Source organism: Nannobrachium achirus (genome assembly GCF_963921795.1).
Source record: "Nannobrachium achirus genome assembly, chromosome: 4".
NCBI classification, from domain to species: Eukaryota; Metazoa; Chordata; class Actinopteri; order Myctophiformes; family Myctophidae; genus Nannobrachium; species Nannobrachium achirus.
Genome location: NC_137813.1, coordinates 70,580,339 through 70,606,582, shown reverse-complemented (window position 1 = coordinate 70,606,582; position 26,244 = coordinate 70,580,339). Strand labels below are relative to the sequence as shown.

Here is a 26,244-nt window from a genome sequence, read left to right as displayed (position 1 = left end):
ACAGGCCTCTTTGTGTATACTGTGACCTACTGTCGGTCACTTATCTCCCGATTAGGGAGTCTTACTGGTATACTGTATGGTAAGAACAGCTTAGCCGCAACATCGGAAATGGCTCTGTTGAATTGAATTGTGGTCCTTGGATAAGTCCCGGAAAAGAGGCGCTGTGATTGGCCAGTAGTCACTTGACTGGCAGCGTTTCCTTGGCTTGGTTTTTCCTTTTAATCCAGGGGCTTTTAAGCCGTGACATCATTTTGTAGGCAGAGGAGAACTCTGCCCCCAGAGCATTTTCTGTCCCTCGCTATTTCAACAGATCCGAGACAAAAATATCGACTAAAGTATAATTCTAACACTTTCCTTTCAACAACAAAGAGAAGAAAAATGTGTAAATAGTAAAAATAGTAAAAAGATTCACGGAAACTGGGTGCAGAAATTCTCCTCTGCCTACAAAATGATGTCATACTTAACAGCACCATAGGGTTTTTCCAGGAAGTCCGGACTACAATTGTTGCACGTCACTCCAATGAACTGCAGAGGAGAACAAGGCATCTAGCTTTTTATATCTGTGCTGCAGATTAATTCCAATGCAAATCGCGTCAACAGTATGGCCACGGGAGACTACTTTTCCCCTGAACGTCACACACGCACACATCCTGTTTACGTGGAATGAGGAAGAGTCAGTGTGTGTAGCAGCAGCAGCATCTCTGCTCTGGAGGAGTTCGGTGGTCGTGATCTCAGCGCAGTCCCTGCGGGTCGCGGAGATCCCCGGCGGCGCTGTTCGAGCGCTACGGCACGGCGGAGGCGGCGAGATCGAGCAGAAGAAAGAGGAGCTGCGGCAGATGGTGGGCGAGCGCTACCGAGACCTGATCGACGCCGCGGACACCATCACCGAGATGCGCCAGTGCAGCGAGAGCGTGGTCCGCTCCGTGCGCGACATGAGCCGCTACTGTCACCAGCTCAAGCAGCAGCCCACGGTCTCTGCTGCGAAGGTCAGCAACACCCTGAAACACAATGTAAGTACTGTCCGTGTCACCCACTGTCCCTATCGCTATTGTTGTTGGGAGAGCCATCGCCCTGTCAGTGTCAGTGGCGTTTCCATAAAGCCACTTTTTGCGCATTAACGGCTTAATCGCAAAATGTTTTTATGGAAACACTTCAAAATGCGAATAAACTTTCATTATCCGCAAAAAAAGTTATCCGCTTGGAGGAGGAGGATTTTGAGCCTTTATCGAATAAACTAAATGCGCTTACTGCAGTAAAGATAGCAAGAGATTCACAGATTCGCTTTTCCGGGCTCAATAGCTCAGGAACGAAACATTACAAAACCACAAAAACCGTCTCATTCTTATCCTGGTTAGCTAGAGAAACAACTACAACTCGATTTCCATCCCAAAAAAACAACCTCTGAGTTTGACAGATTACATGCGTCTCTATGTAAAGCTGAACGGTAGGCGAGCGGTTAGGGACCGTCTACAAAGTGCAACACTGAAAGCGAAAATATTCAATAGCTTTATTAGGGATGTGCCGAAAGCAAAATTCTTGGCCGAAACCGAATACCGAATAGTGGAAACATTCCGCCGAATACCGAATAGCCGAATAATACATGTATATAATTTATTTTGTAGGCTATTACTAATTTTTGTACCATTTGTTGTAAAGCTACCTTATTATGGCAAACGTGATTATGTCAAAACCATACAAAACTATAATAATAATCACCATTATCAGGGCTCAAAATTAACTTTTTGATTACATGATTTGAACATGCCATATCACGTATGTCATTATCAGCCCTACATTTATCATTGAACTTATTCTTTATGCCCAAAGGATTGTATGTTGTTTAGCAGTTATAGAAATATTAGAACTTGATATCAAGGTGCCCACTCCTCCTTAGTGCCCACTCTTCCTACCGTCTGTCCCTCATCTATCCATCTAACTCCAGAGTCCAGACAGGACCCTACATCTCACATCTTTTTTACTAGCCATGTGCCTATAGCCCCCCCCCCCCCCCCCCCACACACACACACACACACACACACACACACGGGTCAGTGACGTGACGCCCCAAAAAATGTGTTTTTAAAAAAACGTTAAAATGCAGGCATAAAAGTTATTTACTTTTGTTCTACTCACTCTCAACCTTATGGAAATGCATTTTGTTTTTAGATATTTTATTGGAATCAGACTTTATTCAGCAGTTTGTTGTACTTGTGCCTAAAATCGTCATATGGTGTGACATGAAAATAATTGTTCATAAAATGAAAATGGAGTACATCTTTCTTAAGTTACTCACTTTATCAAAGTCCTTTATCATAACTAACCAGTGATCCACTATAGTTTTTTGAAAATTAATTATATCTGTATATTTTTTTCATAATCGACACTCTGTGTGAGGCCCATGTTCATGATCTTACAACATATTTTAAATTCATTCTGACAAAACTTTCTCTAAAATTACAAAAATATTTGTGACTCCTCCTGATACATTTCACTATGTAATCCATAAACATTTTTTTGGTTTCATCATTAATAAAGGTATGATTTTTCACTATTTGGAATGTCACACCAAATGATTTAGTGTCACACCATATGATCATATCTTCATGTGTCAAAGCAAACTGTGTTTTAACCTACCTATTAGTGAGCACTGAACTTTACTGATTGATTAAACAATTGCCCAGAAAAGACAGCAACAGTAAAATTGCTTTAACATTAAATAACATAATATTTCTGAACAGGATATTATTGTAGGGCTTTAACATGGGATAACAAAGAATCGTAGTAGTAGATGGATGATGAGGATGTGCACAGGAATGCTACACACACCTAAGTCTTCTGCCGGCCCGCGGCAGAAGGATCTTAAAGAAACAATAAGGTTCATAGCCACACTGGGAGCCAAGGCAACATTTTATTAACACCAATTATTGGAAACAGAACTCAGCATTCAGATGAATTGCTTTTTTTCCAAAGTCTCCTGAACTTGAACACAGCATTGTGTTGAACAAATGTATTTAAGAATCATGAAGTTACACCACATCTCCACTAGCTAAAGAGCCACATTAGGTCCCAAGGCAACATTTTTTTAACACCAATTAGTGGAAACAGAACTCAGCATTCAGATTAATTGCTTTTTTCCAAAGTCTCCTGAACTTGAACACAGCATTGTGTTGAACAAATGTATTTAAGAATCATGAAGTTACACCACATCTCCACTAGCTAAAGAGCCACATTGGGTCCCAAGGCAACATTTTTTTAACACCAATTAGTGGAAACAGAACTCAGCATTCAGATTAATTGCTTTTTTCCAAAGTCTCCTGAACTTGAACACAGCATTGTGTTGAACAAATGTATTTAAGAATCATGAAGTTACACCACTTCTCCACTAGCTAAAGAGCCACACTGGGTCCCAAGGCAACATTTTATTAACACCAATTAGTGGAAACAGAACTCGGCATTCAGATTAATTGCTTTTTTCCAAAGTCTCCTGAACTTCAACACAGCATTGTGTTGAACAAATGTATTTAAGAATCATGAAGTTACACCACATCTCCACTAGCTAAAGAGTGCTGGGTTGCGCAACTCAAATCAAATCAAATCTAATCTAATACTTTTGTACTTAGACTGTATTGTACACCAGCCAGTCGTATTTGGTGAGGGTAGCAAACCGGCTGCCTTGTTGCGGTTCTTCTATGCCGCAGACAACTTCCTTCTCTTCATAGAAAATGCAGTCTCGCCCCTTTGGCCAGACAAAACCATTTTTCATTTTTCCAATTTGATTCATGCAGTTTATCTCTAGCCCCTCCTTATTAATGGTAACAATCTGCCCCACATATGGCTTTCCCTCATATTTGATTATGACAAACTGTCCTGGTGTGTATTCATCTGAAGAGGTGTCTGAATCCTCAGCTTGGGCCTCTCCAATAGATGCACTTGTGTCCTGCACCTGAGTAGAAGACCTTCAGGAGGAGACATTTAAATGTCATTTATTTGTCAGGTAGATTGTTTTTAGTAGTAAAATGTAATACCAGCAGGTCCTCAAGTTTGCCAAGCATGTTATACTCACTGAGCTCCGGAAGCTGTTTTGGGCCTGCAGCTGAGTTGGGAAGGGGGCAGTTCCGCAGATGGGCCACCACTTAGTTAAGGAAGAAAGGGAATGAATGGATGACATAAGTTACTTTATTGTCATTGAACAGGTACAATTACAGGTATCAGGCAATTGGCTTACTTACTCATCACTTGTCTTGTCACCTGGCACCTCAGCCCTGGAGACTTGGTCGAACTGTAATGTCCGTGGTTTGTGACAGGCGCAGATCTGAGGAAACTGGCAGAAACAACTCAGGTCTCTGTAAACTATCTTTCCCGGGGTGAAAGAAAGAACCTGGTGCGTAGTGCTGATCCCAGTCACTGGACGCACTGATGGAGGGACCATTTCATCCATGTTGGATATCTTCTCTTCTTCGATCCACATGACGGTGACAGTTTCGGAGGACTTCTGTAAATACTCATACATATCCCTCGGTGTTTGTAGGTCACTGCCTCCGAGGACATACATGTCTGCCTTACGCTTCAGCACCCCTCCCACACCATCAGGTGCGCCCTTTCCATGGGCACGCTCTGAAAAGTTCCAGGTGACCCTCTTGAATCCCCATGTATAAGGAATGCTGCTCATGAGGAAGCAGTTTGTGCGATTCCGGTACTGGGTTGCTGGCCCATCACTGAGGACATGCAGGGTGTCAATTGCATTGTCTTGTCTTCCTCGGAAATCATCAATAACTGGCTTGATGTGTGCCCACACAGCACGCTCATCATGACGCAAGGACTGTGAAATGGTGGCATAGCACTGGGAGCCACTGACTGAGTAGGCAACTCCAGTATGCACTGTTGCCTGCTGCCTATTGCCACCAAAATGAAACGCCTGAATCTCTGTGTTTAGTTTGCATGCATAGTTCTCAGAAAAGTCTATATGCAAGACCATTTCATTGGGTTGGATGCGGTCCTTGATGTGCCTGAACTGCTTCACCTGATGAAGCCAGTTGAGCTGATGACTTGCAATCGCACTGAGCCTCAGTTTGAACACATCAGTAAGTTCTCCAACTGTCCCAGCCTTCTTTTTCTTCACCCAGTTCTTGTATGTTTTCTCTCCCACTACAACATCCTGCTTTTCCCACTGCTCCCATGTTGCAGTGTCAGCTGGGTTGTGTTCCTGCAGGTTGGGCTCATCATAACAGCACTTTGTGCATGCACGTTGCATGCATTTTGCATTTTCAGTGTCACATGTGATAGCTGACAGCAGTGCTGACAAGCTTTTTGATTTGATCAAGCCTCTGCTTGAAAGAGCATCAATTAGGAGAGAGATGTTTGCATGTTCCCAGCATGCACATGTGTTGCGGTCGCTGGACCTAGCCTCTGTGATGTAAAAAGGTCTATACCTTGTGAATTGTCTGTAGGAGAGTTGGTGTTTTTTGGCACATTTTTTCATGTAGGCCTTATGAAGGTCTTTTAGTGAGGAAGTCAGCATTCGTCTTTGTCTTTTATCTTTCCTGCCAACAGTGTCCTTCTTTCCAGGAAGCAGGATGCTGTTTTCATCCAACAGCAGGAAGGATTCCACTTGAGCTTTTTTCTCAGGTATCCTTTTTTTCTTGGGTGGCAAGTGGTATTTTTCACTGGCAGTTGGTTTTGTTCTGTTTATCCTCACAGATTGTTTTTTATATTTTTCAGCCTTCTTCTTTTCTTCATTGACCTTTCTCTGGAGGCTTCGGTTCTGGTCCTGCAGTTTCTTTAAAGCTTTCCTCAGCTTTAGCATCTCATCTGGTGGTGTTAATGTAGGACCTGTGACTGGACTTGAACCTGGACTGACCTCGAACCCGAGACTGGACTTGGACCTGGACTGGACAGTGTTAATGTAGGACCTGAGACTGGACTCGGACTGGACTTGTACCTGGACAGGATTTGGACCTGAGACTGGACCTGGACCTGAGACTGGACTTGTACCTGGGGCTGGAATAGGATCTGGGGCTGGACTTTGATTTGTGGCTGGACTTTCATCTGGGGCTGGACCTTCATCTGGGGCTGACACTTCACCTGGGGCTGGACCTTCATCTGGGGCTGACACTTCATCTGGGGCTGGACCTTCATCTGGGGCTGGACCTTCATCTGGGGCTGGATTTGGGTCCATCTCTCCATCATGTATTGAGTGGTCTGGGGATGGTTGAGTGAAGTTCAATAATTCTTCTAAATCCCTCCTTTTTGTTCTGTATTTTAGTTGGGCATTTCTCCATGACTCCCTCAGCTTTTCCCTCCGTGATGGCGGAAGATTATTTATTTTGAATTGTGGGATTTCTCCATCATGTTTCTTTTCTTGGTATCTGTTCAAAGGCAAAGAGAATAATGTGAATACTTTAACAGTGTTGAGCCAATCATGCCAGCAAGTGGTCATTGCTGGCCTGAACATGAAAATACATTTCATTTCAATTCATGTTTATTTATTATAAATTGTATCATTATTCCCCACCCATAGTCTAATCTCTTCATTTCATAACCATGTTCCTCTTAGTAGCACAGAGTGGAAACAGATAGTTTGTTTACCTTTCCTTTCTTCGCCTCAGCAACTCCTCTCTCTTTGCTGGGTCATCGTTTAGTTTCTCCCTGTACTTTCTCGTTCTCTCAGCACTTGTCATTTTCCAGCTGACAAAAGAAAATGGAATATATAGTTTAAGACAAAGAGCAAATACTGTTTAGATTGAAACAATATGTTAAGGTTTCTGTGAAGGGGTTTCTGCTCTTCTTTGTTGTCAAAGAGTATCAGTCAATCACTGTTTTCACAATTCTCACATGTTCACAAAATTACAGTAAACCCATTTCTTCTCATTTCTTTCAGTCATCAAAATCACATTAAACAATCTTCATTCATCATATTCCCATATGTTGTTTGTTTTGTCAGTGTCCATGAACTGTCTTTAATTTGTGGCTTTTTACCAGTAATATTTTTAGAGTGTACTCTTTTTAACTTTTTAATCATATACCAACATGAACTTATATTTATACATGACCATCAAATGGCATTAATAATGAAATATGGAACCAAAAGGTAAATACTATATTGGTATGACTACAAGGCATATAGTGCAAAAGGCATCAAGGCATTAATATGGAGAGAACTAACTTAGTTAAAAAACGAAAATAAGTACAAAGGGTACAGGAGCTTTCAACAATAGAACTGGAGCTTTTACACACTGCAGGGAGCACAACATACTGTCAGAGAAACAAACCAAAAAGAACCATGTTCTGAGCAGCAGAACATGGCTGCCTGCATGACTCTGCTGTTTACAGACAGATTCACTAAACACACTAGAACTAAACAAAACCACAACATTTCTGGTCAAATCTAATAAAATCACAAAACAAGCAGTGCTTTTACACTGTACAGTGCTGATAGAGAACAGTTTTCATGTTCAAAAACGTAATTTACCTGAATAAATAGGACAAAGGGAGACAGTCAGTATCAGGTGTAGTTCCTTTCTCCTTCCTTGTGCATGAAGGAAAATGTCACGTGACCACCTACTTCTACTTCTATCTGTCTCACCAATGGCTTCTGCCACCTTGTGGCAGAAAGTGCTATAGGTCTGTTCCTAAAATATGTGTCTGAACACAGCTGAGGGCTTGTCATTGATTTTTTATTTATTTATTTATTTGAAAGCTGGGGATCATAGCTACAAAATGGTTGTGAAGATTGACCCAACAGTTTTGTAGATATGGCTTATAGAGTTATGCCATGCAGAAATACTAGATCTGAGAAATTCAGCCTTTTAGATGAAATGTAACCTGCAAAATGTGAGGTTTTCTATTCACATTAATTTAAAAAAGTCGTATGCAGAGTTAAGCTCTGGCGTTTAAGTGAAATGTAGCCTGATATTTATGAAATGCTTTTATGGCTTTATCACATTTTAGGAAAAAAAAAAAATTAATTTCAGGGCTGGTCTAAGCTGTGCTTTCCGAAATGACTGCCCCTCTGCTATGCTGGGTCACATATGTTCTCTGTTCATTCAGCTACACAATAAGGCTCCATAAAAGTACAACCAAATCACATATAATTAAACAAAATGTGACATTTGTGTATGTCACATATCACTGAATGAAGCTAAATTACATTTTATGTAAAAATGTTTAAAACAAATGTTTAAATGGACAAAAGAAAGATGGGACTTTGTTATTTATTGTTATATCCGTAGGAAAATACAGTATATATCATATGGTGTGACAGTCAAGTCATATGGTGTGACAAGCAGATATGTCACACCATATGATGGCGTGTCACACCATATTACTGTTTTCTCCATTTAGGTTTACCTTGAGGCTACTATGTACACATTAGCATGCTAACAGCATGCTAGCTATAACAAAGCAACCTAGATCTACATGGAAATATGACCAAAACTTCAAATAACTTAAGCTTTTTTTAAAGAAAAGGTGTCACACCAACAGACATCCAGAATGGTGAGTTTGTCAAAGTTTCAACAAGATGGCATTTCATGAAAATGTTAAAATCATAACTCACCTCAGACACCTGTCTTGCAGTTGTGCTGGGAGTGCTGAATAGCCTTACAGAAGAAGGACCTCTCTAGCAATAGCTGTCCAAATAATTGCCTGTTTAATTTTTTTTTTTTAGTGTCACACCAAATGATTTTGGGTTGGGGGACAAAATGTTTTTGATCAGAAATGACTGAAAACATTATGCTTTGACTTTGAAAAGATATAGGCTCAAAATAGACATTTTTTTTTAGCCTAAATTCATTTTCAAATTATTTTTAGCAATTCTTTTTCTTAGTTTTATTCAAGTTCCCACTTTGAGAAACAAGGTCAGGACAGTCACACCATATGAGTTTTGCCATGTTTGGTTGAAGATTCTGAAGAAATGAGGAATGAAATGTTTTAATCTTGAGTAAGTTCACTTAAAGCTTAATGTCCTGCACAATATTCAGAAGGTTTTTGACAAATATATGTTTTATTTATACATGTTTGACACCGAGGACAGCGAAAACGTTACGTCACGTCACCCACCCACACACACAGTGTGTGTCTCCATCTCTCTCTGGAAGAGGTTGAACATGAGCTCTGCGGCCAAACCGAGACGCTCGCTGACAAACACTCACACGACAACTAACACCAGTGACAGAGAGTGAGACGTACATCCTTATGCATTGTTGTTGTTAGCCCTTAGCACTGATTGGTGCTATGCTCTGTAGCAACAAAGAATTGACAAACAGCACTCTACTAACTGCTATCTTTGTCAATCAAAATCGCGGAGGCTCTGCTCCTGCTCAATGAACACTTTAACGAGCTTGGCGGAGGCACGCTGCCTGGCACGGAGCTAAGCTTAGCTTACACAACGAGCGACAGGTCGCAATGACATACATAGGCTACACTCGTTAGCCAGCAGTTGCGCAGACAAGTGAAGTGAAGTGAATGCGAGCGACTCGCGAGACGGAGTGAGTGAGTGAGGGAGGGGGGAGAGAGAGTGTGCTGTGCTGCGGATGCTTTATGAGAGATTATACTGGACCCCTGTTCTTCACACTATTCGGTGCTCAACTATTCGGTTTTAAAAGCTATCCAGCCGAAAACCGAAAATGCATTTTTCTCCATTTTCGGCCAAAAATTTTCGGTGCCGAATATTCAGCCTCATCCCTAAGCTTTATGAATATGCAATGTATTACAACCAAATTCACTTCAGACATCAATGGTGTACTTGTGAGTGTACTACAGCAGTTATTTGGGATATTTATATAATTAGATTTTTCCCCTATTGACTTGAATGGGAAAAGGTGTCTTTACAAACACCTGTTTGTAAAGCTCTGGAAAATTTTCCTCAGAATTTGTAAAGCCTACATGTCCAGAGGCCTATGCATATCAAAAACGAATTACACCAGTTTACCTCATGGTGGCGCTATAAAAGCCCACTTTACATTATGGCCTATAATTCTTGAACCGTAGGTTTGTGATTTCAATCGGAATTTGTAAAGCCTACATGTCCAGAGGCCTATGCATATCAAAAACTAATTACACCAGTTTGCCTCATGGTGGCGCTATAAAAGCCCACTTTACATTTTGGCCTATAACTCTTGAACCGTAGGTCGTAGAATAAAAATCTCTTTTCCCATGGCTTCCTTGCATAATGACGCAGTAGTTAACATATTATGAAGTGTAGCACCATAAAAATACCCATAATAATACAGCATTTGGTTTGGTACAACATCACTTTCTTTAATTTTGGTGAATTCTTCTCTGCTTTAAAAATCAATAGGGAACAAATTATGAAGTGTAGTACACTGACTATCATTGTCACCACTAGGGGGCTCCCCCTGGTCATACTACAGCAATTATTTTGGTAGAAATCAACTTTATTGAATTTTGGTGAATTCTTTCCTGCTTTAAAAATCAATAGGGAACAAATTATGAAGTGTAGTACACTGAAAATCATTCTCACCACTAGGGGGCTCCCCCTGGTCATACTACAGCAATTCGTTTCATAGAAATTAACTTTATTGAATTTTGGTGAATTCTTTCCTGCTTTAAAAATCAATAGGGAACAAATTATGAAGTGTAGTACACTGAAAATCATTCTCACCACTAGGGGGGCTCCCCCTGGTCATACTACAGCAATTCGTTTTGTAGAAATTAACTTTATTGAATTTTGGTGAATTCTTCCCTGCTTTAAAAATCAATAGGGAACAAATTATGAAGTGTAGTACACTGAAAATCATTCTCACCACTAGGGGGCTCCCCCTGGTCATACTACAGCAATTAGTTTCGTAGAAATTAACTTTATTGAATTTTGGTGAATTCTTCTGCTTTAAAAATCAATAGGGAACAAATTATGAAGTGTAGTACACTGAAAATCATTCTCACCACTAGGGGGCTCCCCCTGGTCATACTACAGCAATTAGTTTTGTAGAAATTAACTTTATTGAATTTTGGTGAATTCTTCTCTGCTTTAAAAATCAATAGGGAACAAATTATAAAGTGTAGTACACTGAAAATCATTGTCACCACTAGGGGGCTCCCCCTGGTCATACTACAGCAATTCGTTTCGTAGAAATTAACTTTATTGAATTTTGGTGAATTCTTCTCTGCTTTAAAAATCAATAGGGAACAAATTATGAAGTGTAGTACACTGATTTTCATTCTCACCACTAGGGGGGCTCCCCCTGGTCATACTACAGCAATTCGTTTCATAGAAATTAACTTTATTGAATTTTGGTGAATTCTTTCCTGCTTTAAAAATCAATAGGGAACAAATTATGAAGTGTAGTACACTGAAAATCATTCTCACCACTAGGGGGGCTCCCCCTGGTCATACTACAGCAATTCGTTTTGTAGAAATTAACTTTATTGAATTTTGGTGAATTCTTCCCTGCTTTAAAAATCAATAGGGAACAAATTATGAAGTGTAGTACACTGAAAATCATTCTCACCACTAGGGGGCTCCCCCTGGTCATACTACAGCAATTAGTTTCGTAGAAATTAACTTTATTGAATTTTGGTGAATTCTTCTCTGCTTTAAAAATCAATAGGGAACAAATTATAAAGTGTAGTACACTGAAAATCATTGTCACCACTAGGGGGCTCCCCCTGGTCATACTACAGCAATTCGTTTCGTAGAAATTAACTTTATTGAATTTTGGTGAATTCTTCTCTGCTTTAAAAATCAATAGGGAACAAATTATGAAGTGTAGTACACTGATTTTCATTCTCACCACTAGGGGGGCTCCCCCTGGTCATACTACAGCAATTCGTTTCGTAGAAATTAACTTTATTGAATTTTGGTGAATTCTTCCCTGCTTTAAAAATCAATAGGGAACAAATTATGAAGTGTAGTACACTGAAAATCATTCTCACCACTAGGGGGCTCCCCCTGGTCATACTACAGCAATTAGTTTCGTAGAAATTAACTTTATTGAATTTTGGTGAATTCTTCTGCTTTAAAAATCAATAGGGAACAAATTATGAAGTTTAGTACACTGAAAATCATTCTCACCACTAGGGAGGCTCCCCCTGGTCATACTACAGCGATTCGTTTCGTAGAAATTAACTTTATTGAATTTTGGTGAATTCTTCCCTGCTTTAAAAATCAATAGGGAACAAATTATGAAGTGTAGTACACTGAAAATCATTCTCACCACTAGGGGGCTCCCCCTGGTCATACTACAGCAATTAGTTTCGTAGAAATTAACTTTATTGAATTTTGGTGAATTCTTCTGCTTTAAAAATCAATAGGGAACAAATTATGAAGTGTAGTACACTGAAAATCATTCTCACCACTAGGGAGGCTCCCCCTGGTCATACTACAGCGATTCGTTTCGTAGAAATTAACTTTATTGAATTTTGGTGAATTCTTCCCTGCTTTAAAAATCAATAGGGAACAAATTATGAAGTGTAGTACACTGGCTATCATTGTCACCACTAGGGGGCTCCCCCTGGTCATACTACATTAATTATTTTGGTAGAAATGAACTTTCTTGAATTTTGGTGAATTCTTCTGCTTTAAAAATCAATAGGGAACAAATTATGAAGTGTAGTACACTGATTATCATTCTCACCACCAAGGGGCTCCCCCTGGTCATACTACAGCAATTCGTTTCGTAGAAATCAACTTTATTGAATTTTGGTGAATTCTTCTCTGCTTTAAAAATCAACACTTCATAATTTGTTCCCTACTGATTTTTAAAGCAGGGAAGAATTCACCAAAATTCAATAAAGTTAATTTCTACAAAACAAATTGCTGTAGTATGACCAGGGGGAGCCCCCCTAGTGGTGAGAACGATTTTCAGTGTACTACACTTCATAATTTGATCCCTATTGATTTTTAAAGCAGGAAAGAATTCACCAAAATTCAATAAAGTTAATTTCTATGAAACGAATTGCTGTAGTATGACCAGGGGGAGCCCCCCTAGTGGTGAGAATGAAAATCAGTGTACTACACTTCATAATTTGTTCCCTATTGATTTTTAAAGCAGAAGAATTCACCAAAATTCAATAAAGTTAATTTCTACGAAACGAATTGCTGTAGTATGACCAGGGGGAGCCCCCCTAGTGCTGAGAATGAAAATCAGTGTACTACACTTCATAATTTGTTCCCTATTGATTTTTAAAGCAGGGAAGAATTCACCAAAATTCAATAAAGTTAATTTCTACAAAACAAATTGCTGTAGTATGACCAGGGGGAGCCCCCCTAGTGGTGAGAACGATTTTCAGTGTACTACACTTCATAATTTGATCCCTATTGATTTTTAAAGCAGGAAAGAATTCACCAAAATTCAATAAAGTTAATTTCTATGAAACGAATTGCTGTAGTATGACCAGGGGGAGCCCCCCTAGTGGTGAGAATGAAAATCAGTGTACTACACTTCATAATTTGTTCCCTATTGATTTTTAAAGCAGAAGAATTCACCAAAATTCAATAAAGTTAATTTCTACGAAACGAATTGCTGTAGTATGACCAGGGGGAGCCCCCCTAGTGCTGAGAATGAAAATCAGTGTACTACACTTCATAATTTGTTCCCTATTGATTTTTAAAGCAGGGAAGAATTCACCAAAATTCAATAAAGTTAATTTCTACAAAACGAATTGCTGTAGTATGACCAGGGGGAGCCCCCCTAGTGGTGAGAATGATTTTCAGTGTACTACACTTCATAATTTGTTCCCTATTGATTTTTAAAGCAGGAAAGAATTCACCAAAATTCAATAAAGTTAATTTCTATGAAACAAATTGCTGTAGTATGACCAGGGGGAGCCCCCCTAGTGGTGAGAATGAAAATCAGTGTACTACACTTCATAATTTGTTCCCTATTGATTTTTAAAGCAGAAGAATTCACCAAAATTCAATAAAGTTAATTTCTACGAAACGAATTGCTGTAGTATGACCAGGGAGAGCCCCCCTAGTGGTGAAAATGAAAATCAGTGTACTACACTTCATAATTTGTTCCCTATTGATTTTTAAAGCAGAGAAGAATTCACCAAAATTCAATAAAGTTAATTTCTACGAAATGAATTGCTGTAGTATGACCAGGGGGAGCCCCCCTAGTGGTGAGAATGAAAATCAGTGTACTACACTTCATAATTTGTTCCCTATTGATTTTTAAAGCAGAGAAGAATTCACCAAAATTCAATAAAGTTGATTTCTACGAAACGAATTGCTGTAGTATGACCAGGGGGGAGCCCCTTGGTGGTCAGAATGATAATCAGTGTACTACACTTTATAATTTGTTCCCTATTGATTTTTAAAGCAGAGAAGAATTCACCAAAATTCAATAAAGTTAATTTCTACGAAACGAATTGCTGTAGTATGACCAGGGGGAGCCCCCCTAGTGGTGAGAATGAAAATCAGTGTACTACACTTCATAATTTGTTCCCTATTGATTTTTAAAGCAGAGAAGAAGTCACCAAAATTCAATAAAGTTAATTTCTACGAAACGAATTGCTGTAGTATGACCAGGGGGAGCCCCTTGGTGGTGAGAATGATAATCAGTGTACTACACTTTATAATTTGTTCCCTATTGATTTTTAAAGCAGAGAAGAATTCACCAAAATTCAATAAAGTTAATTTCTACGAAACGAATTGCTGTAGTATGACCAGGGGGAGCCCCCCTAGTGGTGAGAATGAAAATCAGTGTACTACACTTCATAATTTGTTCCCTATTGATTTTTAAAGCAGAAGAATTCACCAAAATTCAATAAAGTTAATTTCTACGAAACTAATTGCTGTAGTATGACCAGGGGGAGCCCCCTAGTGGTGAGAATGATTTTCAGTGTACTACACTTCATAATTTGTTCCCTATTGATTTTTAAAGCAGGGAAGAATTCACCAAAATTCAATAAAGTTTATTTCTACGAAAACGAATTGCTGTAGTATGACCAGGGGGAGCCCCCCTAGTGCTGAGAATGAAAATCAGTGTACTACACTTCATAATTTGTTCCCTATTGATTTTTAAAGCAGAAGAATTCACCAAAATTCAATAAAGTTAATTTCTACGAAACTAATTGCTGTAGTATGACCAGGGGGAGCCCCCTAGTGGTGAGAATGATTTTCAGTGTACTACACTTCATAATTTGTTCCCTATTGATTTTTAAAGCAGGGAAGAATTCACCAAAATTCAATAAAGTTAATTTCTACGAAACGAATTGCTGTAGTATGACCAGGGGGAGCCCCCCTAGTGCTGAGAATGAAAATCAGTGTACTACACTTCATAATTTGTTCCCTATTGATTTTTAAAGCAGGGAAGAATTCACCAAAATTCAATAAAGTTAATTTCTACAAAACGAATTGCTGTAGTATGACCAGGGGGAGCCCCCCTAGTGGTGAGAATGATTTTCAGTGTACTACACTTCATAATTTGTTCCCTATTGATTTTTAAAGCAGGAAAGAATTCACCAAAATTCAATAAAGTTAATTTCTATGAAACGAATTGCTGTAGTATGACCAGGGGGAGCCCCCCTAGTGGTGAGAATGAAAATCAGTGTACTACACTTCATAATTTGTTCCCTATTGATTTTTAAAGCAGGGAAGAATTCACCAAAATTCAATAAAGTTAATTTCTACGAAACGAATTGCTGTAGTATGACCAGGGGGAGCCCCCCTAGTGCTGAGAATGAAAATCAGTGTACTACACTTCATAATTTGTTCCCTATTGATTTTTAAAGCAGGGAAGAATTCACCAAAATTCAATAAAGTTAATTTCTACAAAACGAATTGCTGTAGTATGACCAGGGGGAGCCCCCCTAGTGGTGAGAATGATTTTCAGTGTACTACACTTCATAATTTGTTCCCTATTGATTTTTAAAGCAGGAAAGAATTCACCAAAATTCAATAAAGTTAATTTCTATGAAACAAATTGCTGTAGTATGACCAGGGGGAGCCCCCCTAGTGGTGAGAATGAAAATCAGTGTACTACACTAAATAATTTGTTCCCTATTGATTTTTAAAGCAGAAGAATTCACCAAAATTCAATAAAGTTAATTTCTACGAAACGAATTGCTGTAGTATGACCAGGGGGAGCCCCCCTAGTGGTGAAAATGAAAATCAGTGTACTACACTTCATAATTTGTTCCCTATTGATTTTTAAAGCAGAGAAGAATTCACCAAAATTCAATAAAGTTAATTTCTACGAAACTAATTGCTGTAGTATGACCAGGGGGAGCCCCCTAGTGGTGAGAATGATTTTCAGTGTACTACACTTCATAATTTGTTCCCTATTGATTTTTAAAGCAGGGAGGAATTCACCAAAATTCGATAAAGTTAATTTCTACAAAACGAATTGCTGTAGTATGACCAGGGGGAGCCCCCCTAGTGGTGAGAATGATTTTCAGTGTACTACACTTCATAATTTGTTCCCTATTGATTTTTAAAGCAGGAAAGAATTCACCAAAATTCAATAAAGTTAATTTCTACTAAACGAATTGCTGTAGTATGACCAGGGGGAGCCCCCCTAGTGGTGAGAATGAAAATCAGTGTACTACACTTCATAATTTGTTCCCTATTGATTTTTAAAGCAGAGAAGAAGTCACCAAAATTCAATAAAGTTGATTTCTACCAAAATAATTGCTGTAGTATGACCAGGGGGAGCCCCCTAGTGGTGACAATGATAGTCAGTGTACTACACTTCATAATTTGTTCCCTATTGATTTTTAAAGCAGAGAAGAATTCACCAAAATTAAAGAAAGTGATGTTGTACCAAACCAAATGCTGTATTATTATGGGTATTTTTATGGTGCTACACTTCATAATATGTTAACTACTGCGTCATTATGCAAGGAAGCCATGGGAAAAGAGATTTTTATTTTACGACCTACGGTTCAAGAATTATAGGCCAAAATGTAAAGTGGGCTTTTATAGCGCCACCATGAGGCAAACTGGTGTAATTAGTTTTTGATATGCATAGGCCTCTGGACATGTAGGCTGTACAAATTCCGATTGAAATCACAAACCTACGGTTCAAGAATTATAGGCCATAATGTAAAGTGGGCTTTTATAGCGCCACCATGAGGTAAACTGGTGTAATTCGTTTTTGATATGCATAGGCCTCTGGACATGTAGGCTTTACAAATTCTGAGGAAAATTTTCCAGAGCTTTACAAACAGGTGTTTCGTTCGAAACACATTTTCCCATTGAAGTCAATAGGGGAAAAATAATTATTATATAAATATCCCAAATAACTGCTGTAGTACACTCACAAGTACACCATTGATGTGTGAAGTGAATTTGGTTGTAATACATTGCATATTCATAAAGCTATTGAATATTTTCGCTTTCAATGTTGCACTTTGTAGACGGTCCCTAACGCTCGCCTAACATTCAGCTGCGCATAGAGACGCATGTACTCTGTTAAACACGGAGGTTGGTCTGTTAAACTCGGAGGTTGTTTTTTTGGGATGAAAATCGAGTTGTAGTTGTTTCTCTAGCTAACCAGGATAAGAATGAGACAGTTTTTGTGGTTTTGTAATGTTTCGTTCCTGAGCTATTGAGCCTGGAAGCGCGAATCTGTGAATCTCTTGCTATCTTTACTTCAGTAATGCGCTTAAGTGAATGGAAACGGGTCAGACAATACATGCGAATAGATGATGACGTTCTAGGTCCATTTCCTCATCCCCTGCCGCTTTGTCCATGGTATAGCGTATAGCCCACAAAACAAACCTGTTGTTTGTTACACACGGAGTGACACGGACCATGTGTAAATTCCTCCCGTTTTCGCCTCAAGCCATCGGTGGTGAGCGAACCCTTCCTCATCCCACGGTGTTGCGTGCCTGACGTGCCCAATCTACAAGCTCACAGGCACAGCAGCCGCATCCACGTCTCCGCGCCGCGTTGAGAGCTTGCAGATCGGCCACCTGACCTTCCAGACGACGCTAAAACTTGCACTGTGCAACTGCAGCGACGCGACCGCGGTTTTCCCGGTGAACCGGTAGCTTTATGTAGCCTATTGAGAGGAACTCTTGCCAATTTCGTAAGAGACTCGTCGCCAATTGTATTTAAAAGTTATTTGGGGCCATGATGATGATAACACCTTCTTCCCACTACTAGACAGCGACCGAGTCACAGCAGTCAGACGTGCAGACGGTGCAGTGCTCAGGTTCGGTCTGCTATAAATCAGCCCGATCAACTCTTGCGACGTCGCTAATTCGAATGACTCCCGCAAATGGAAACATGCTAAATTCGCTTTGTCTTAATGCGTATTTCTCATAATACGCTTCCCTAATTCGAATAAGTTTATGGAAACGCCACTACTGTCACCACCTCAAACACCACACCACCCCACTGTCACTGTCCCTATTGCTGAATAGCCACCCTGAAACACGATGTGTACTGTCTGTCACCCACTGTCCCTATCGTTATTGTTGTTGGGAGAGCCATCGCCCCGAAACAATGCTGTCACTGTCACCAGCTCAAACACCACACCACTGTCACTTTCCCAACTCCCTATAGCCACCCTGAAACACAATCTAAGTACTCAGGGGTGTCGCACCAAATTCTGGGCCCTGGGTACAAGGATTCTATATTATAGGGGGGGTTTAACCCCCCCCCCATAATATAATGCAGCCAACAAACTGCAGTATAGTATCCCCACTTATAGTATCACCACCTTAGTGGATACCTGCATGTGCCCATTATAGTTTAGTGACAGAAAGTTACTCATGACAACTGAGGGTTATTGTGAAACCAAAGCATTTAGAGACTAAGAGCATAACCTAAGCTTTCCGTAGAGATAAACTGTTTGTGAGTTCATTGTGAGTTCATTGTTAATTACAGTTAGATAGGACTTTTCTAATTCACTGTTGTCCCCCCACTGTTGATAATCACAGCGTTTACCGGTACTTCCATAATAATATATGTTTTTTTACACGTTTTACACAGATTTCATTTCTTTGCTAAATAGTTACTATATCGATTTTAAATCATTGGATCGAAACTTATCGTATCGCCATGAATGAACCAATATCGTCCATGTATCGTATGGTTAACCATGTGATGCGTATCGTATCACTGTTGAAGGACAACTTTATTTTTTTTTACAACAAGGGTTCATATTTTATTAGAGACAAAAGGAAAGATGACTTCTAAAATGTTTTCATTTACTGCTTTCTATTGTTTTAGCTATTTTAGTCTTTTGATTTCAATGGGTGGGGGCATGCGTACAAGTGGCTAAATGTGTTTTTAGACACAAAAAGTGGCAATTAATTTGTTACTATTTACACCAGAAGTCACATCTGCCCATGAAAGAGGCTGCCCTCTACTGCTAATATAGCCAAGTAATGAGAAAAGAAAATAATAACAATAAAAAAAAGAATACATCTTGCTGGCACCAGACCCAATAAATAAATAAAACATCTGGCAGTAATACTGTTAAAATCACTAAAATGATAGAAAGTAAATGAAAACATTTTAACACTCATCTTTTCTTTTCTCTAATTACAATCTAAAATATGCACAAAGTTGTCCTTTAAAATGTATGTTACACCCCTACTAGTCTTGCGAGGCCAGAAGGTTGCCTCCGCGATTTGGGCAAATGCTGGCAAACGGAAATAGAAACGATGAGTGCGAGATAAAGCAGATGTGACGCAACCGCTCCCTTGGTGCAGTAGCAATAACATGTCCTACTGGAAGCGTTAAGTCTCCTTTCAATATTTCTAGGTGGCAGGAGAAGTTCTACACCATGGCGTCGCAGATCAAGCTGCTGCTGGAGATCCCCGAGCGCATCTGGAGCTCCATGGAGGCCAGCCAGTACCTGCAGGCCACCCAGCTGTACCTGCTGTGCTGCCACCTCCACCGGGAGCTGCAGCTGGACACCAGCTCCACGGGCACTCACTACAGCCCCGTCCTCGCACGCTTCCCCATACTCATCCGACAGGTCGCCACCGCTGGACACTTCAGGTTAGAGCTAGGGATGTTAATCGACGCATTATTTGCGAATCGACGCGTCGAGGCCGAAAATCGACGCGTCTATCGACTTTTTTCACTTTTTTCCCCCGCTAAGCAGCAGCTGAGAGGAGAGCACAACGGTGCATTACTTTAAGCAACACAACTTATGCAGCTGCACCCATCAGAACTTGCATCAAAGCCTAATAATAATTATAATAAATAATTGCTCTTCCTTGCGTTAGCATGGAGTCTGTTCTCTAGAGACTAGAAGCGGAGTGACAACGTCCATGGAACGTAGTGGGAGCACTCTGGCTGGCACCCCAGGCTAGTGTATCAAATGTGGAGCTTTGGTCTGCCTCGCTCTCCCTCCCCGACCGCGTCCACGGGTGTGTCGCATTAACGACGAGTAGTGTATTTTGTGTTGTGTTTTATTGTCAATCTTGTCAAAATCACCGCACACGACGGCGACGGTGCCATTAACAAGCGAGCTTTCGTGTCAAGCATGCATGCACAGGCAGGAGGTAAACAAAACACATCCAGTCAGCGACTCAGCGCGCACTGCTATGACGCGTGCATCAGACCAGTCCAGCAGTGTTTCTCAAACAGTAGTCCGCGGACCTGACTAGCGCCGCATGCATGTGAATCTGCGATGCATGCATGCACAACACAGACATGCACTCGTCTCCGACACAGACACACACACACCGGTCCTCTGACATTTGGAAAACATTAACGCTTATAATGTTTTTGAACATTTTGGGGGATTAAAATATTTTGGGGGAAAAACTTTAGAAAAATAAAAATAAAATAAAAAGATTTTTCGACTCATACTTTTTGAGTCGCGGTGAGCATGAGTCGATTTTTTTTTTCTTCACATCCCTAGTTAGAGCCCGACCGATATCGGTCAAGTAATTTTAGACCACCATTTGATGACATTTAGCCACCCAAAACTTAGAATATGTTGTTGTTGCCCATAAGGATACACCTGGAAATCCCTCAAGGACCACTGGCGGACCATTGGTAAAAAAAAAAAAAGGTATTGAAGGTAAGGAGTTTTTGAAATGTAGGCTATTATTATTTTATAATTACAAAACATTGGTTAAACATCTGCAAACATCTCCATCGCCAAACATCGGCATCGGTCAAAAGTTTGGCATCGTCAGGCTCTACTTCAGATACTGCTGCCTCTCTCCACCGCCCCGGTTTGAATCAGTCCTTGGCAGCTCCGACCGCAAGCAGTGGGATTTAATCTCTCAACATTTATTTTTAATTTTATCTGACTTTCATAATGGTGGAAATATCTCTGAAGAGTTTAGTTTGTGTGCGGCTGCTGTAACAAGCCAAACTGACAAGCTCTCAACTTGTGAGCTTGTAGATCGGCTATTTCCACTTTCAATGTTCTTTTTTTAAGTATAGCGTTGTCAAATATGTCAGTAATGTCTTTGAATATTTAGGTTATGTGTCATATCTGCCATGTGCAACTTCAAAGCCTACAAGCCAAACAAAAACACAATTAAATTGTTAATCGCATTATTTGAGTGACAATTAATCATCATGTAAGTTGTCATAATCGTGACAGCCATACTAACCAATGGGACAGACCTAAAAAACGTCACTTTGTCGATACACCCATTAGCCGCTTAAGTGTCAAAGTTCAATGGAACGGCAGGAAACGCAGCTATAGGCAGCGTGCAAAGCTCTAGTTCATATGCTCCGCAAAAATATCAGATCTACAACCAGGTGAACATTGTGAACGCATATCCGTGTCACCACTTGAACCATTATTGTTTACTATTAAAAAATAGCAGATATACAAGCTCACAGCATGGCAACGAGTGCCACACTGCGAGCTTGTAGATCTGCTATTTTTTGAAAAATCATGAAAATGTTTGCAAGCCTTTTAATATGTACCGGTACTATATGTTTTTAAAGCAGACAATTGTAACGCAAATCGTTCTTTCTCTTGGTCCCCGGAACAAAATATTTTCAGATGGGAGGTCTGTGGTCAAATACATAATCATTCTAGGGGGTACTTGACATGAAAAGCAAAAATATCAGATCTACAACCAGGTGAACATTGTGAAAACGTGTGAGCTTGAAACAAAGAGAGTTTGAAAACATGACCAATGATGGAAAAACTCCCATATCTGCTGGGTGAAGTAAGACAATGTGCAAACACTTGCCTGACTGCGAGCGCCAGACATCTCACACTACGTTTCACTTCGGGAGAGAGTCTGAGATTACGGACGGAGATTCTACTTAGGCGTGGGCGGGCTAAAGCCTATTGACGTCACACACACACACACACACACACACACACACATACACACACACACACACACACACACACACACACACACACACACACACACACACACACACACACACACACACACACACGCGCGCGCGGCGACGTGGCGTGACATTGCAAAAATACGTTATTTCTCATAACATATTATATGTCTGCATGTTTACGTTAGTGCAAAATGGTATTAAAACGTGAAGAAACGGCACTATTTCATAGTTTATTAAAATAATACGAGTCGAGTCTGACTCCGCCATGACAGTTTTCACGGACCAATCAGAGTCCACTAGACTCTCACGTGGGCAGAGGACACCAATCAGAGTCCACGAGCGAGTCTCACGTGAGCTCAAGAGCTCTGTTTGGAGGGGGCTGGGACCGGAGCAGCCAAACCACGTGCCCCAAGCATACAACCCTGATTGGCCCATTCAATGCGCCCGCTCTTCAGGCGCGCTCGAAATAAAATAAAATATGTGCAGCTTCAGTCCACACTACAAACCACCAACCAACAGGGGGTGGTGATGTGCGGACTGAAGTATCAGGCTATGCAAACACAGCAGCAAGATTTGTGAGCTGCTGTGATAGGAGAAGGATATCAAATGGAACTCTACCATCTTAAAGATTACCGATCATGGTGTACACATCCTTGCACTGTCTGCATCCAGTAATCTCCATACATGAAAACTGTTCCACCCCTTCAAATTGTACATATCTTATTTTGATTGTATTATATTGATTGATTGTATTGTACTGTTAATCAGGGGGAAATTCTGAAAAAAAGGCCTTCTATAAGGAGGTTAGAGGCATTTTGGGGTAAACGTGTATTAGGAGGGCATCAGGAGTCACCAGAAAAAAAGACTGGTGTTTTCATTAAATCTATCATGGTTAAAATGGAGTTTGAAGTTACAATGGGTTTGTATAGGAAGGGGTCGTGTCTGATCAAAATGAATATCAAATATCTAAATCTAAACTCAAAAATCAAACAACTCAAAAACTGTCCTGGGTGTTCCCAAAAGCTTGATTAGACGATAACATTACTAAAAGTTTTTTGAAAGTGAAATAGCCCTTGAAGAAATAGTTCGAAATTGACAATTTGGCAGCTATTTTGTTACGCAAATTAGAAGATCAAAAACTCAAAATCTTGCTTGGGAACCATTTTTTTCCAGATTCAGCACCCTTGGATTGTGTAAAATAGACTGGTTCCCAACTTTTACCCCCAAATGCCTCTAACAATCAAATTTTTCAGAAATCCTACTACTAGACTATGTGTACACTTCTGCTTTGGCAATGTAAACGTATGTTTTCTCATGCCAATAAATTGTGTGTGTGTGTGTGTGTGTGTGTGTGTGTGTGTGTGTGTGTGTGTGTGTGTGTGTGTGTGTGTGTGTGTGTGTGTGTGTGTGTGTGTGTGTGTGTGTGTGTGTGTGTGTGTGTGTGTGTGTGTGTGTGTGTGTGTGTGTGTGTGTGTGTTATATGCCCAGGTCCACCATCCTCATGGAGAGTAAGCTGGTGCTGCGCGGTCGGGCCGTGTCAGACCAGGCCATCGCCGAGGCTCTGGTGTCCACCATGCTGCTGGAGGACAGCTCCGCCAGGCAGGCCCTGCACGACTTCCTACTGGCCAGGAAGGCCTCCATTCACCAGCTCCTCGGCCAACCACAGCACGGTAAGACCGGATGTCCGCGAGCTCTTCCTGGACGCAGACACATTAGAGACACACGGGCGCCTACAAATTCACACCCCCTATTGTGATAGCGGCCCCACTTCTTTGGGTAAGGGAGAACGGAGAGAACTGCAGCTGCCAATGCAATCCCAATGAGAGGCATCGTGAAATATCATAATTTCAGTGGTTGACTACTGAGGCCATAGCGATTTTTTTTGTGTTCTAATAAAGTGTCCCATGAGTTTCATTTTGCCTTTTTAAAGTGGCATATCTGTCATCTTGATACACTACCTACAATATACTTTAATATACTTCATCTGTGAGTCAAAAGTGCTAGCATTGGAAATCTTAAGTTTAGGTGGTCGCATGGTACACACGTCATGGACACATCCCTTGAGGTTTTCAATACCCAGATACGCTTGTCTTGCAGGTTATTTTTGGATAAATACTAACCTGGAGAATCCACTCTGTAGTTGAAAAAGTCCGGATCTTCAAAGTCAGCGCTCATAAACGCACAGCAGTAAAGACAGTGATGTCACTGAAAAGCGACAGGTTCTGTGTCTGCCGTTTCCCCTCTTCTCTGTTAACATTATGGGTAACCCATTCAAGTGGCAATTAAATGTGACACACATCATGTATTTAGAAAACAAGAAGATATGTTGTCAGGGTCAGGCCATACATTTGAAAACACATTTTTATTTAAATCAATAAAGTCTTCAGTTCGTGTAGGATTATTTTAATATTAGGCTAACCACAGTTGAATTGCAATGACTTTCTATGGGCTGACTTGCAGTTCACCGTTCTCCCTTATCCGAAGCGGGGCCGCTGTTTCAATTGTGGGCGTGAATTTGCAGGCGCCTGTGTGTCTCTATGGGCCCTTTGTCAGCCTTCTGCTTGGTCCCTGACTGACCAACCAGCAGGCCCTTTCTGCCTTGTCCTGCCCTGGTTCCACTCTGGTTCCGCCTTAAGCAGTCACTATACTACACCTGAGATGTTACTTTTTACTGACATCACGTTTAAATTAAGAATTGAAAACACAGAACATCAATACGAAGCAACTGAACATCAATATGAAGCAACTGAACAACACATTATTTCAATGGTAGTGGAGGGAGACACAGGGTTTTTGTCCAACCAAGAAACGGCAACCAATGGGTGCGAAGAGGAGCACAACCACAGGCGGGACTTGACTAAAGCCCGTATCAGAGTCGGGTCCGCGGTGGAAGGCTATCCACCGCGGTGTAGTGCCGTGTAGTCTTTTTGAGCGTTAACGTTGTAGTTTTATGACTCAAAAAGACTACACGGCACTACACCGCGGACCCGACTCTGATACGGGCTAAAGGGTCCGCTGTGGGTCTGATGTCGATCCCAATTTTGGACATTCCAAGACCACCAGTTACTTGTGACTACACTTGTGCACAGAGCCTGTATAACCAATCACAAAACAGTGTTCAGTTGTTTTTAATTAAAAACCTATTTTAAATATGTTTTGGAATTTCCATGCCTGTTAAGCATTTAGCTAGCTCAACTTGGACTATGTTTCCAGTAGGAGAGGAGATATTTACGTGTCTGCACTGGGGAAATGAAAGTGGGGGGGATTTCCAGACTAATCTGTGGAAGCATTTGAACATTGTGGGAGTGTCCTACTACTGCCCAATTATGTGTTCTGTCGACATTAAACAATTAGTCTGTTCTTTCAGTTTAAAAAATGCACCACCTGAGCAGTCTGTGAATGACCTGTCTGCTGTCCTCTGGTCCCCAGTGGCTGGAATCAAGGCCCAGGTGTGCAGCCTGGTGGAGCTGCTGGTGACCACGCTGTTCCAGGCCTACGCTGTGTTCTACCTCCCCCCAGAGGGAAGCCCCCGACCCGGGGAAGGAGTGCTGGGCTGTGGCCTGCTCTTCTCCACCCTGGAGAATGTCACCACGCCTACAGGTACAGACATGTCCTTGCACAAGTGCTTCTCAACCTTTTCAGGCAGTGACCCTCGCCAAAATAATCATATTTGAACTGGGGACCCCTCACCCTGAAGAGGTGGAGTTGTAAGACTTAAGGCATTGGAGACATTTTTTTTTACAACAAGGGTTCATATTTTGATTTCATTGGGTGGGAGCATGCGTACAGGTGGCTAAATACGTATTTTTAGACACAATAAGCCGGCGATTTCTTTATTACTATTTACAGTAACACTACTAGCCCTAACACTCTGCTACAATTTGGCCAATGTTTAATTTGTAATTTTAGAGTTATTAAAATGTCCTTAAATTGTCACTTTAGAAATGTGCAGATACCCTCTATACCAGGTGACGGGGCACCCTGGTCCCTGGGGTGCCGCAAGATAATTTGATAATGGTTGGAATTTATTTGGACACGTAAAA

General features: G+C 40.7%; 1 protein-coding gene across 3 annotated transcripts in view; it reads left to right on the top strand.

Moving 5' to 3' along the window:
• The first annotated feature begins 720 nt into the window (after positions 1 to 720).
• The window catches only part of cog1 (component of oligomeric golgi complex 1), a 60,650-nt gene continuing 35,126 nt past the window's right edge, over positions 721 to 26,244 (top strand). For 2 of the 3 annotated variants that reach the window (XM_080724319.1, XM_080724318.1), the window contains exons 1-4: positions 721 to 1,010; positions 19,679 to 19,918; positions 23,709 to 23,871; positions 25,631 to 25,801. In XM_080724319.1, the coding sequence (XP_080580445.1) occupies positions 837 to 1,010; positions 19,679 to 19,918; positions 23,709 to 23,871; positions 25,631 to 25,801 (748 nt within the window). In that variant the 5' untranslated portion in view covers positions 721 to 836. Of the gene's footprint in view, positions 1,011 to 19,678; positions 19,919 to 23,689; positions 23,872 to 25,630; positions 25,802 to 26,244 lie in introns of all 3 variants that reach the window. The other variant, XM_080724320.1, reaches the window with a different exon arrangement.